The sequence below is a fragment of the Brachycentrus maculatus genome, unplaced genomic scaffold (assembly GCF_059751285.1).
Source record: "Brachycentrus maculatus isolate JH-2025_06_01 unplaced genomic scaffold, ASM5975128v1 h1tg000247l, whole genome shotgun sequence".
Classification (NCBI taxonomy): domain Eukaryota; kingdom Metazoa; phylum Arthropoda; class Insecta; order Trichoptera; family Brachycentridae; genus Brachycentrus; species Brachycentrus maculatus.
In genome coordinates, this window is record NW_028280998.1 from 442,215 (window position 1) to 456,108 (window position 13,894).

The 13,894-nt window shown below is 36.1% G+C and overlaps 1 protein-coding gene across 2 annotated transcripts in view; it reads left to right on the plus strand.

Annotated features, from left to right (window-relative positions):
• The window catches only part of LOC148306164 (cilia- and flagella-associated protein 44), a 41,937-nt gene that overhangs the window by 4,759 nt on the left and 23,284 nt on the right, over window positions 1–13,894 (plus strand). For both annotated transcript variants that reach the window (XM_088265497.1, XM_088265499.1), the window contains exons 8-19: window positions 468–713; window positions 1,338–1,469; window positions 2,112–2,306; window positions 3,239–3,381; window positions 4,185–4,306; window positions 5,317–5,506; window positions 6,474–6,737; window positions 7,583–7,691; window positions 8,770–8,939; window positions 9,966–10,175; window positions 11,858–11,968; window positions 12,969–13,146. In XM_088265497.1, coding sequence (XP_088121623.1) covers window positions 468–713; window positions 1,338–1,469; window positions 2,112–2,306; window positions 3,239–3,381; window positions 4,185–4,306; window positions 5,317–5,506; window positions 6,474–6,737; window positions 7,583–7,691; window positions 8,770–8,939; window positions 9,966–10,175; window positions 11,858–11,968; window positions 12,969–13,146 — 2,070 coding nt within the window. The remainder of the gene's footprint in view (window positions 1–467; window positions 714–1,337; window positions 1,470–2,111; window positions 2,307–3,238; window positions 3,382–4,184; window positions 4,307–5,316; window positions 5,507–6,473; window positions 6,738–7,582; window positions 7,692–8,769; window positions 8,940–9,965; window positions 10,176–11,857; window positions 11,969–12,968; window positions 13,147–13,894) is intronic.

Here is a 13,894-nt window from a genome sequence, read left to right on the forward strand (position 1 = left end):
GCTACCCTCTTGCGGCGACTCGTTACTCACAAACCTGTAGGTACCTGAACAAACAAGCAAACCCAGCAGGTTGCCTGCACTAATAAACCTACCAGGTTGTTAGATCTGCGTCCATAAAAACCCATGTGCATGTACAATTTTTCTCTTCTTACACGATCACCGCTTTAGACGCTTGCTGCCAACAACCACAACCTTTGTGTAACGAAATTATTTGTCACTTAAAATCAGTGACGTTTAGTATTTCGAAAAAATTGCCTTAGAGTCCTTACTTGTATTTTATTTTATAACTTTAAATTTATAAACTGTGACCTGTGATCGAGTAAGTACATTTTTTTTCACGATTCTAAGAGAGCTAGGTATTCGTACATCACACCACACATAGAGTATTTAGCACCTCACTGTGAATACCGAATGAAAGACTATAATATGATAATTCGGGGAATATAAATTTAGTATTTGTTCCTAAGGATGCGTGCGGCGCCATCTGGTCCATAGATCTGGACGTGGACTCAAATGACTTCATCCCGCCAGAGCGCGAAGTGACGTGGCACGGGGGCGCTCTTGCAGGAATGGCTGTGCTCCGCGGAGAGCCCTACCTGCTCACGTTGGGCTGCGATGGGCGCCTGGGTCTCTGCGGGATACCGGCAGGGCCCCTGCTCTACCTGGGCCCCTCGCAAGGCGAGGCCACTACCATGCTGTATTTCCCCAAAGAGGTAATGATAAAATCATTATTGGGTTGGAATATCAGAGAAAATTTATCTATTTTGAATCTTTGGGAATGTCATCTTTGGATGAATAGTTTAAAAATACGAAGCTCTCTCTTCGTATTACCACTTGTGATTTTTAATGTTTGTCTAACAGTATATACTCCCATCAAATGAAAGTATTCTGTTTACACTAAAACTGTTTTTTTTGTATCTATAACTTATATTAGAGCTTTTGTTTTTAAGAAAAAGTACAATTTACAAGACAGTTCTTTAAATTTTTAAATGATAAAATTACTAATTTTGCCTGGCTCCATCCCAACTTATTGCCATTGTAGACTATTGGGGTCAGCTCTCTTCATCCTCAGGTTGTAGGTCCTACAACCTTGAACGAACTTGTTTCCTCTGCTTCACTTTGCTTGTTCCTGGAATCCCGCGAGCTGGCTCTTTGACACATAGTCAGTCTCTGGATCACTGAGAGAATAATTAAAATACTATGGATAAATAATTAAAACATGTCTTAGATATCTTCCATCTAAACTTAACTTTTAATAAACAGTATTTTAATAAACATTGTTTAGTAAAATAATGTTCATTAAAGTTTACTTTTTAATAAACATGTTTTTTTTATAGATTGACCGTACCGGTAGGACTCTATTAATCGGCTATGCTGACGGAACATGTCGCCTGATAATTCTCTTCACTCACTTGCTGAAAGAGGATGAGGAAACTATTTTTGATGATAGATGCGTTGGACTTCTGCAAGTAATATATCTCTCTCATTAAAATATTGTTATTAATAAAGTTTTCCAACAGCTCACCGAATAGATGGGTCATAATATAAGACACCCGGGCCTGCTTCTATGATCTGGATTCGATTCTCAAAGGAGTCAAAATTAATTTTAACTTTAAAATTTGTTTAAAATTATAGTAGATTGGTACCTGAAGACTAGGACTGATCGCCTTGTCTTCATGTTATTAACAATCAAGAAAACACTGTGTTGATACAATGCAGTGCCCTACAAACCATTGGATCTAGATAAGGATTAGCCTTTCCAGGAGTATGGACGTAAATGAACATTGGTCCAAATTTTCCTCAAAGGAGTATTGATGTTAATGAATGTCAAAGTCCGTCTGTCAGTTGGTATTATGTAACTTGTAGAGCAATGACATCTGTGGATATTTATATGTAGTTTTGTCATAAAATAAAACATAGAGTTGGTGAATTAATTATTTTTTACTATTTTTACATATTTTCATAATACATACATTACGTGAAAAAAATAATCATGTGAAAAGAACCTAATCCCCAGAGAAAATCGGATATCAATTATTGTACTCCCGGAAACGTTAGGAGATGTGTTTTTTTCTGAATGACATTGAAAATAGACAATTATGATTTTCTAGCAAGTGAAACCGCACAATAATAGGGTGAACCTGATCAGCATCAACGAGGAGTCCAGCGTTCTGATCACTGCTTCCACCGACTGCACCATCTTCATGTATCGAGTCACGTCTGTAAAGAACGTTCCGGAACTCCTTCCTTTGTGCTACATCAAAACACCAAAAATAGTGAACCACGTCGCATGGAAACCAAATTATGTACGTAAATTGTGAGGCATATTTAGTTATTTTGTCAATTTAATCAAGAATTTGGTGAATGGTTGTAAAAACATATTAAAGTCTCAGGTCTTTAATAAATTAGATCATTGGCCATCACGCCGCTTCTCCGCAAGGGTATGCAGAGAGAATAGAATGCTATGCCAATCTGTCTGCAAACAATCTTCGCTTCCTCTACATTCATAAATCCTCATACATACCCGCCGATTATTCCAACTCATACTTGTTCATGCAGATAATTACTTATTACTAACTAACTGTCACGTCGCTTTCCGAAGGTGTACATAGAGAGAATAGAACTCCACCCTCTCTTTGTCAATCTTCGCCTCTTCCGCATTAATCTTCTGCTCGCTGATAATGTGTGAAGGTGACGTGTATTTACCAGTGCTTACTATTTGTTATTTTATTATTATTTTATGTTTAAGACTTTTTGTTTCTCTATTAGTGTATTCATTAGTGTATTTTCATATTAGATACTGTTTATATGTATTATGTTAAAGGCTTTAGCTTTTAATAATAATAATAAAATAATAAACCATATCCGCTCCCTAGGTGGAGCATATGGAGTCCACAAACTGTCTCCAGGCTTTTCTGTCGGCTGCCAGCTCCCTTGCATCCTCCCAAGTCAGATCCCCGTCCCGAAGTTCTGACGAGAACTGCCGACGAATTGTTTTAATTGCTTTTAATAAATAAATTAATTAATGCATCATACATGCCCCACGATTATTCTCCTCCTGACCTGACCACTTTCAAGTATTTGAAATACTTAAAGAGCGTCAGGTAATCATGCTGAGTTTTCAGCGGTCTTCCTCTGTTTCTATATTACCAACTACATTCGCCTCATAAATTTGTTTTACTGCCGAAATGTATTTTTTTAGAATTTAATACCCTTTTTTGTGTGTTTTATCTTAAAGGACTTGACAGTACTGCTGGCAGGAAATGAAGGTCTGATAATGGAAGCCGATCTGCCTAAAATTGTAGATCCGCCCTCTCCAGACGCAATCACATTTGAGAATTACTTTGTGACTACCAACATCTTCCTTTACAAAGAGTACATGTGAGTAAAGCTCATGAAAATACACTTTTTCTGGATTCTCATGCCATGTATTGTTTGATAAACAAAATGTGTAAATGCCACAAGGCATAGTTACTAAAATAAATAATCAGGGGGAGATTTTACTAGAATACTGGTCATTCAGCCACGTCGATTGCATGGCTATTGTATATATTTCAAATTATAAGGACACTTATAGTAAACAAAAATAAAAATTGATTAAGTAACTAATCTTTGTAGTGTAGTGATTGGAGTGTTTGGCTAACATGCTAGAGGTCCCAAGTTCTATTCTCCGGGGAGTGTCAACAAATATGTACGAAACCAAGTAGTTTATTATAATAATATCGATTATATCACCCTGGGCTGGTACCCGATGCCTTCAATCAATTAACGACCAAGATAACACTGTGTTGATGCTATCTAGTGCCCTTTGCACCTTTAAGTGTGAATAAGGGTTAAAGAAGAGAAAGTAACCAAATTACCTGAGAAATTGTGCTCGGGTCATTGAATGGACTAGAACATCTGGAGATTTCAGCGATGTAAAATATATGGCTCCGGTTGGTAAAATATCATAAATGTAGGTTAGGTTAGATGTTAAGTTAGGGTGATATTAAAAAACACTCCTCTTGGTCAAATTTCATTTCAGTCTTTTAAACTTTTTTGATTTAAAACTATTGATTTTTCCTTCAACCACTATTCCAATTTGATTTGTTTATGATAATATTTTAGTGTTTAAAATGATAAAAAAAATTCTATTCCTTCTCCATTCACAATGTAACACATATTGTTTATTTACTCCCATCCAGCTTGCGCTACACGCCGCCAGATGAAGAAGAAGAACTCCCATTTGTCGGGTCAGATGAAGAGGAGGAGGAGAAGAAAGATGAAGAAGAAGAAAAGGATGAAGATGAACCAGAAGTTGAATTAAGTATGTTGCAGTCAAATAGATGAGACTATCTCTATCAGTGGTCCAATTGTCCGAAGTCTTGCCCTGCCCTAATTTGATGGAACTTTTAGTTTAGAAAATAGTTGATAGGTACATGACAGAGGTTTTATTTAGGTCTCTTGGAATATAAGATCGTTAGTGTAGTAGATTCTGCCTAGTGTTCCTTCTTAGGGCTTTGGATTTGAGGGTAGTTTCGGAGACAGTCAGGGCTAGAATCCTCCAATAGGGTTATTAAACCACTTATTTCTGTCACTCTGGGCATCATAACATAGTGGTGGATTACATTCTTTTAAGCAAGGAATAACCCGCAAACCCTCTACTTTTAGTGGCTTATCTGCAGGTAGGATAGGTAAGGCAAATGTGAAAAATACATCACAAACGCGTAGACCAATTGAAATTCTTTAATTTATTTTGCAGTTTGCGAGAATCGAACCCGCAATGCCAGTTTCGCCACTGAGCGTCTACCCAACTACTTCATGGAGCTTATCATTTCATTGATGAAGTATCACTTAATTAATGTTACTATACGATCAAGATAACACTGGTTTTATATGATGCTATGCCCTATGCACCATCGAGTTCGGATAAGGGCTTGAAGAAGAAGAAAAATTATACTATATGAAAAATATACTTCTTCGTTATTCTTTTCAGTAATACTTTTTATGACAGTAAAAGGGACTCCAGTAGTTATTTTTATCTTCGAAATATAATACATTAGATTTTTTAACAAGTTTTTGCATGTGTGAGTAAAAACACAACCCAAAGGTTTCTAACAAGGACCTAGGAATGTGACGGGAGCTTTTAGATTGAAGGTTTTGATGCATGTTTTGGAGAGGCACAGCGAATCTGAAACTAAAGTTTGCCATATGTTTAAATGTTTAGAAAATGTATTATATTGTACTTAAAAATGTAACTATACTAAATAAATAAAAATAAGTGTTAATTTTCAGCGTTCTTTTACTTACTTTACTTACTGTACTTTTACTGTTCAGTGGCCCTTCAGTCTTCATGCAAGAAGCCCATCCTGTGGGCCATCTACGACCCCCTGGAAAAAGGGCATATACTGGTGGCGCAGCAAGGACTGGGCTGCTTGGTGCGCCTGCAGATGAAGGCCCTCGGACCCAACAAGTTCGCGCCCTTGGAAGACTCCTGGGAGATCAGCATTGTGTCACTCAAGTTTATGTAACTATCCATAACTTTCAATTGTACTTTGTACTTTAGAAACAGTTTAATTTTTTGTGACACCCTAGTAATAATTTCACCTTCTTCTTCTTCTTGTTCTTCTTTCCTAGCCTTCTGTCCTCCACTGCTGGATATAGACCTCTTTTGTATCTATCTATTCCCTTTGATCGGTTACTGTTTGCAGCCATTTTCCCCACAGCGGCTATGTCGTCGGACCATCTAATTCGAGGTCTTCCTGCGCCTCTTTTGGCATTGTTTTCAATATATTGTGAATAATCATAAGATGCTCACAAAATAGCAACTTTAAAAATGTTAAAACAATACTTAAAAAATTAAATAATTTGAAATTTCTCTTTCTAAGTGCTAGTACACACTGTTTTATTTGTGTGTAGCATTCACACGCGGCTCGTATTTGAGGCAAGCGAGTATAAACATGAGTCGTCGAGGGGATTAAATTTGATTTTACGCTCGCAAAATATATTTACATTCATACATGAAATTTAATTCATTATACACTGACATAAAATACTGTGTCAAGACTGTAAGAACTTTCTAATTAGCTTATCAGAAATCCAACTTCTCACCCAAGTATCCATTCTTCTTTCTGAACCTAATTCTATAATCGTGGTCATAATTTCTAAAATGAATTGTTAAATGCATTTTAATTATAATTTTTTTTATTGTTAATATTATTTTTAATTATTATTTTGTTTGTAAATAAAAATAAGACTTGACACTGGCAGAAACATCTTCTTACTGGGTGTGTGCCAAATAAAAAAATATGATACTTTTAAGTCATTTGACTCATTATCAACCATACCATATTGTGTATTTTGCACCAGAAGAAAAGCTAGAAGTATGCGCCTGGTGCGTACGCCACATCCAATGTATTAAATTGTTCCCTTTGAATATTGTTCGTGCGTAATACCATATATTTATACTTTATAATCTCTAACTCTTGTTTAAGAAATGAAAATAATCACCTGGTCCTGGGAATGGAAGACGGGGAGATTCGTGTGATCCGTTTCCCGGTCGGAGACTTGGACAAGTCTGGAGAGGAGTTCGACATCAGGATGTTCAAGAGACAGAAGAAACTGAAAAGGATGCTCGGGAAGCCAAAGGACGAACCGGAACTCATCCCTAGATTGGACTTCACCGACTTCCTTCGACTCCCCATGCATAATAATCTGTCGGGACGCATCACGCATATGACGTTTAGTCCTTGTGGAAAGTATGATAAAGTTACTTACTTGTCACTTTGTTAAATGGCGATTGTTAGGTTTGTTTTAATATTTCCATTAAGAAGCATTGTTTACTATGTATAATAGAAAAAAAATTATCATTATATGAGAGTTGAAATCACCCACATTCTTTTTTTAATTAAAAGAGAAATATTAGTGTTTTTATTATTTACACAAATATTTCAATTACATACTATTTCTGTGAGCCTAAGCGGCTCATTATTAGAAATAGGTATCAAATTGTGGTAGAGTGGGTTCGAACCACAACCCTTTCCCCCCAGGGGATCGAACCTGGGACTTCCAGCACGGTAGCCAAACGCGCTGACTACTACTATACAGAGGTCGATAAACATACTTCCCAAATGTACAAAATCATCTATCTTTTTTTAAAAATCCCATTTACTTTATCAAAAGCTTAAATCTACAGTCATCTCTTTTAAAAACCATGGGTTTAGATTTTTCATTACTTAAAATACATTAATTTTACATCTCACCAATAGATGTCTCTAGTGAAGTTCTAGTGATTCAAGAACAAGGTTTCTAAATTGGTTCATATATATATATATAAAACTTCCAAGAATTTGAGTAGTGTGGTTGTCAATAATGGGTAGAATTGGTGAATGTTACACGTGTGTAAAGTGATCACTTAAACCAGCCTATGACGGTCTTCAGCCCCGTAAATGCCCAGACTTCCATATTCTTCTTCATCTTTGATGAGATGTGAAAAAATTATATGAAAATAACTCCTGTAATTGGAGATAATCCAGATTTTGTGAACAAGTATTTGGACACACTCAAAATGTTGTACTTAAAATAACATTTGCATTTCTTTTAGATACTTCTTTACTGCTGGAGATGATGGAAATGTATTTTCCTACGAGTACAATCTCTTTCCGGATCTTTTACAAGAGCCATCTTCATTTGATTTTGGTAAACAGATAATGGTGACTATTATTCTACAATTTAATTTTTGTACATTGATCGTAGTTCAAATGTTTTTTGATTGAATATTTATTCACAACATTTTGGATGTGTCCAAATCCTTGTTTTCAAAAATTCCTTTACAGATTTCCAAAGTTCTTGTCCAGACTTTCATATTTTTCTTCATCTTTATTTTATTTATTTTTTATAAAAAAGAAATATTTGTAATTTTATTATTTACACAAATATTTCAATTTCATACTATTTCTGTGAACCTAAGCGGCTCATTATTAGAAATAGGTATCAAATTGTCGTAGAGTGGATTCGAACCGAGAAACTCTGACTTAAGAGTCCGCGACACTAACCACGGGACCACAATCCGACACAAAGGATGTGAAAATGTAAAAATAGCTCTTCAGCAGAGAAACCCAGATTTGTGAACATGAATTTGGACCCACTCAGAATGTTTTGAATAAAATAACTGGTCAAATTATAAGCTGAATAAATTTTTTTTAATTATGTTTTCAGGCGTCTCTCAGTATGTATAACAATCCGGTTAGGACCTTGCATACATATAAATAAAAGTGTCTCTGCTAAATAAAAGCTTACTCAAATCAATCATAGATGCTATCGCGAACTCAAATCTGAAAGGACATGAGATTTATTATATATGTATGAGATCCAAAATCTTGAACAGTGTGGTTGTCTATCATGGGTACAATATTGAATGTTCTTCTTCTTCTTCTAACCCTTATCTGCACCCAATGGTGCATAGGGCACTGCATACGAATAGAAGCGGTTTTATCTTGATCGTTAAATACACGGGTTATATGAAATAAATATTACTCGTAGACTGAAAAATTACTAATATTTATTTTGACCCTCTTGGGAATCGAACCCGGGACCTCCAGCATGGTAGCCTAGCGTGCTGCCATTACACTACGGAGGCGGACGGCATAGTGAATGTTACATGTGTATAGAGTGATCACTTTACCAACCTATAAATACAGCCTATAAATAAATGCCCTGTAAATACCCAGACTTCCTCGTTCTTCTATATCTGTGTTTAGATATTAAAATGTGAATATTCACTTGTTACAGCCTCCGATGGTAGGAGCACAGCTGACAGAAGAGGAGTTAGAGCTTTCTCATGAGGAACTAGCTCGAGAGAAGGAACGCCAGAGCCTGTTGAGAGCAGCTAATGAGTACAAACAGAGAGTCCGGGACCAAATTGTCGAGTTGACGTTAGAGTTCAAGGAGTTGCTCAAAAAGTAAGCTACTAGGGGTACCTAAAGGCTTACAATTCTGCCGTCTTCCATTTCGGAAGATGGAATTTATTTTGGACTCATGTATCGCTCCCTCCTTTCAAGAACGTCATAAATCAAAAATCATCAATTTTCAGTTGCGCATGTTTTCGGAATGCCCAGAAAATGTACTATATCCCAGCAAAAGAGGCATATTTTTAGCTTAATATTTACCCGATATGGGGCAGAAAGTGTTATTTTTGCCTTTTTGAACTTTTTGACCCAAAAAGATATGTTGCGCAGTAAAAACTTCAATAAGTGGCTTGATATTTATTTTAAATAAATTGTATTATATTTTTAAACTTTAAAAACATTCTCCTGAAAAATCAAGTTTTTTGATTTATGACGTTCTTGAAAGGAGTGAGCGATATATGTATTTTTTTAAGATTTATGTTTTGTACTGACTTTTTCTTGGTGGAACTATATATAATAATAGTGGAACAAACTACATACTTGTTTTATTATGTAATCTATTTTTTTAAATTGACACCTCAATAAATATCTCAAAAAATCAATGTAAAATATGCTTTTTAAATGATATATCAACAAAAATAAACGATGTAAAGATTTATTAAAAACTGGTTGTACCCACTCTAATATTTATTTAATATTGTTTCAATTTCATTAAAATTGTTTCAAAAGACATGTTTTGGGACATTCAACAGATGACAGTGCCATTGCGATAAAAAATCTGTTCTTTAAAACCCAAAATTTCAAACAATTAAAATTTCAAAGCAAATAACTTAAGAAGATTTAAGATTTCATACACTTTCAAACATTTAAAATTAAGTAGTGTGGTTGTCAATCATGGGTAGTATGGTGAATGTTGCATTTGTGTAAAGTGAACACTTAAACCAGCTTATGACAGTTTGTATGCCTTGTAAACATTCAGACTTTTGCATTCTTGTTCACCGATTTTGAGATGTTTATTTATTTATTTTTCAAAATATATTACATACATCTCGACTTATCTCGAGTTGTTTTGGATTTCAGGAACAACAGCATGCCTGCCCGCCAGCAGGTCAGCGTGACGATGGACCCCCGGGTGCTGCAGGAGGAGAGGCGCGCCGCCGAGGAGAAGATGGCGCTGGTGCGGCGCCGCATCGCCTTCCCGCTGGCCGTGTCCTCCCTCAAGCTGCACAAGATGATGCGGAGAAACATCACGCCGCTCGACATGTTCCCCTTCCAGCTCAACTCCATCAAGTAACTAAACTAAGCCACTTACTATACCCCTGCGGAGAGAATCAAATGCCACACAACGCTCACATGGTTTTGCACAGGCGCTTTAACAGGTTAACTGCCAAAAGCGTCTTAAGACGCATAATTTTCTGTGAACGGAGCGCCGCTCATACAAAAATTACGTCTTAAGACGCGCCGTTTTAAATGGGAAAATCTTAAGAAAATCAATTATTTAAAATGTACAAATATATTGAATGCATAGTGACATCTATTGAGAATATCTTTGCATACTTATAATTGAAACAGAATTTGTTTTTACCGCTTTAAACGTAAATTAAAGAGAGCTTTGTCATCGAAACAACTAATGGCGCTCAGGGTTGCCCAAAATTCCCCGAGTTGCCGTCACTGCTGAATCTGATGACAGTGATTTTAGTGTCGATTCTAATGATTTTTAATTTTTTTAAATTATGGTGTTTGTGTGTGTGTATACTTTTAATATCAAACTAACATAAACAATTACTTTTGACATATAATTTAGTTTTCATATTTTCTATGACAAATTTTGTGACAACCCTGCACCATGAACAATTAATTTTATGATTATGGATAAATGACTGCACGACTGGCGTGCTCTTCATTTATTTGGTAAGTTTTATAAATAAACGTTATTACACTTTCAATAACGATATGTTTAGAAGGTTTTATTTTTGTGGTAAAATTCGCGGCGTGCTGGGTACCGCCATACATGTACCTGCCGGCAGTTAAAAGGTTAACCGATGTCTAGAGGAGAAATATACTCCTGTTTGAGATGTGTTGCTACAGGTGCATGTTGGAGATCAATAGTTTGGAACATGTAGGGAACAACGAGGTATCAAGCAGGGCTGGGGAGTCATTAGAATCCTAGAATACTTTTTTGTTATTTTTTTTTTTTTTCATTTTCACCTTTTTGTTTTTTAGTTTTTTGATAAAATCTATTACATCAGACAATAATATGTATTAACTTTTAAAAACGTCTGAGACATTACTATCTGTCATTAGAATCCTAACTGTCCATCAAACCTCCTCCCTCTACCTCCTTCCCTAAACTCCCTTCTTCCTTTGCCCTCCTTATTATCGTCTTTTGTTAATTGGTAATTGGTATATTAATATGTAATTTATGTTTTTTTTAAATGTCAATTTGTAATATATGTTTTTTAAATGTTCAAGTACTATCTACCCTCTGATTGCAAACGGCTATATATGGTATCAAACGTTTTGATCAATATCACTAGTCCGTCTTTGGTCGGTTGGAAGATATTGCTTTTTAGCAATAAGCCCGCCAATGTACTTTTTATTTTCTGTACATGAAGTTTAAATAAATAAATGCTTATTATTAAATAAAATAACATAACAGTGAGCCAAATGGATAGGCCATAATATAAAACCTGCTTCTTACGATTGCGGAGGGCATGTCCGAAGGCACAAACTACACGACAATCCCGCTTAACCTACATGGACTAAATCATCTCACATGCATGTAGTAGCTGGTACGCCGAGCTGAAGAGAAGAGGGGCGGATAGAGACGGTTGGAGACCATGAAAGGAGCAAACCAATTATCTCACAGATTGTAACCCACGAAGGAGATAGTAAAAAAGGATTAATGCAGGCATTATATAGGTGGTATTTGATTTTCACTGCAAATTTTAACAATTAATGATGATTTACAGGAATAAAGATTTCAATGTGAAGACTATAAGGCAAAAGAAGCTTCCGGCGCAATTCTTTGATGATCTCGAAGCAACTAAAGAAAAATTAAATGAAGCTCTTTTAAAAGCGATGTGAGTTTCTTTTATTGTAAATTATATGTATCGGTAATTATATGTATGTGTAAGACGGAGGATATTGTGAGGTGGGGACGACAACGTAGGCGATACTGGAATAATTATGTAAACAGAATGTCAGATGACAGACTTCCACGTATCGCCCTTCAAGGAATCCCTAAAGGACGCAGACCCCCAGGCAGACCTCCAAAAAGGTGGAAAGATAGCTGGGAGTCAACATCCTAAGAGCTACAAGCGGAGGCACAAACAGATCTTTAGGATCTAGAAAGAGAAGAAGAAGAAGAAGTTAATTATATCTTTTTCATGTTTTTGATTCATATTATGTATAATAATATTTTTATCTTGTTTCTCCGCTGCAAAGGAATGAGAATCTATTCTTCATTCCACAGTAAGTAATGGCATCCGCTTTATGGAAGCTATACCACCTAATATTTCTTAAATTTAGCCTTCACCATTCTTGCACAATAGCTGGTACACGGATTTGGAATGCATTGCACTTGAGCACATTTTTGTGAATCATCATTTTATAAGTTCAGATGATGACTATCAGGGATTTCAAAAGTCAGTAGTCAGTACGTTTTTACAAACTATTCTAACCCTTATCCGCACGCCAATGGTGCATAGGGCACTGCATCGTATAGAAGCAGTGTTATCTTGATCGTTAAATACACGAAGGAAAGGTGATCAGCCTTCCGCTTCAGGTACCTTTCCAGGGTCATATTAAATAAATATTAGACTGAAAAATTACTAATATTTATTTTGGGGAATCAAACCCAGGACCTCCAGCATTGTAGCCTAGCGCGCTAACCACTACACTATGGAGGCGGATTTATAAACTAATAAGAAAAAAAATAGTCTAGTTTGTAATAAAATAATAATAATATTTTAAGAAAATTATGACTTTAAAATTAAAGTGTGTCTTATAGTCTGTAAAATATGGTAATCATTTCATAATAAATTTAAAAGCATTTCAAGTGTTTAATATAAACTCCGTTAGGATGTCAGTAGACAAGGATGATGGGGATGAGAAGGAAACCGTGCCTTGGGGACTAGGAGGCCCGCCCGCCCCGCTCATGCAGGGGGTCCCCCCTGCGCCCCCGCCCCCAAGAGCCCTGGTCCGGGCCCTGCGCAACTACCTGCACAGAATCAATGTCCACCACAAGCAAGAAATGGAGGTAAACTTTTGTTTTAATATTTGTTTTATTTCAATTATGGTGGATGAAGGATTTCTGCTAACCTTTGACTGATAAGTTTTAAGACATTGTTTGCGGGAAACACTTAAAAGCATCTTTTACATAATGATTTTAGAGATTAGATTTTGATTTTTTAGAGCGGGAGACGCATATAAGCATTCTATTTGCTTACTTTTGGTAGAGCGCCAGATGCCGAAAATCATTGTACACATCCTTATTGGGTTTGCAGTTACTTTTGAGTAGATTACTTGTGATATTAGTATATGACCCTTATTAGTAGACTAATTAGGGTTGGGGTTGATTATTACTTATAACCCTTATCCGCACCCAATGGTGCATAGGGCACTGCATCGAATTGACTCAGTGTTATCTTGGTCATTACTTACATGAAGGCAAAGTGATCACTCTTGCGCTTCAGGAACCAGTCAAGGGTAATAATAAATAAATATTACAGTGTAAAATCACTAATATTTATTTTCACCCCCCCTGAGAATCGAGCCCGGGACCTCCAGCACGGTAGCTAAACACGCTGACCATTACACCACGGAGGCGGACTAAAAAATTATAATGATTATAAAAAATAAAAAATAAAAAACCACCTGACAACAATGTTTTACCACTTCTTACACAAGAGGCGACTTTTAAAGTCCTCAGTCCGCCAATCGCCACTTGTGATTGTAACAAGAGACTTTTTCTTGCTTATTAGTTTATGATATTGTGATACTAAAGG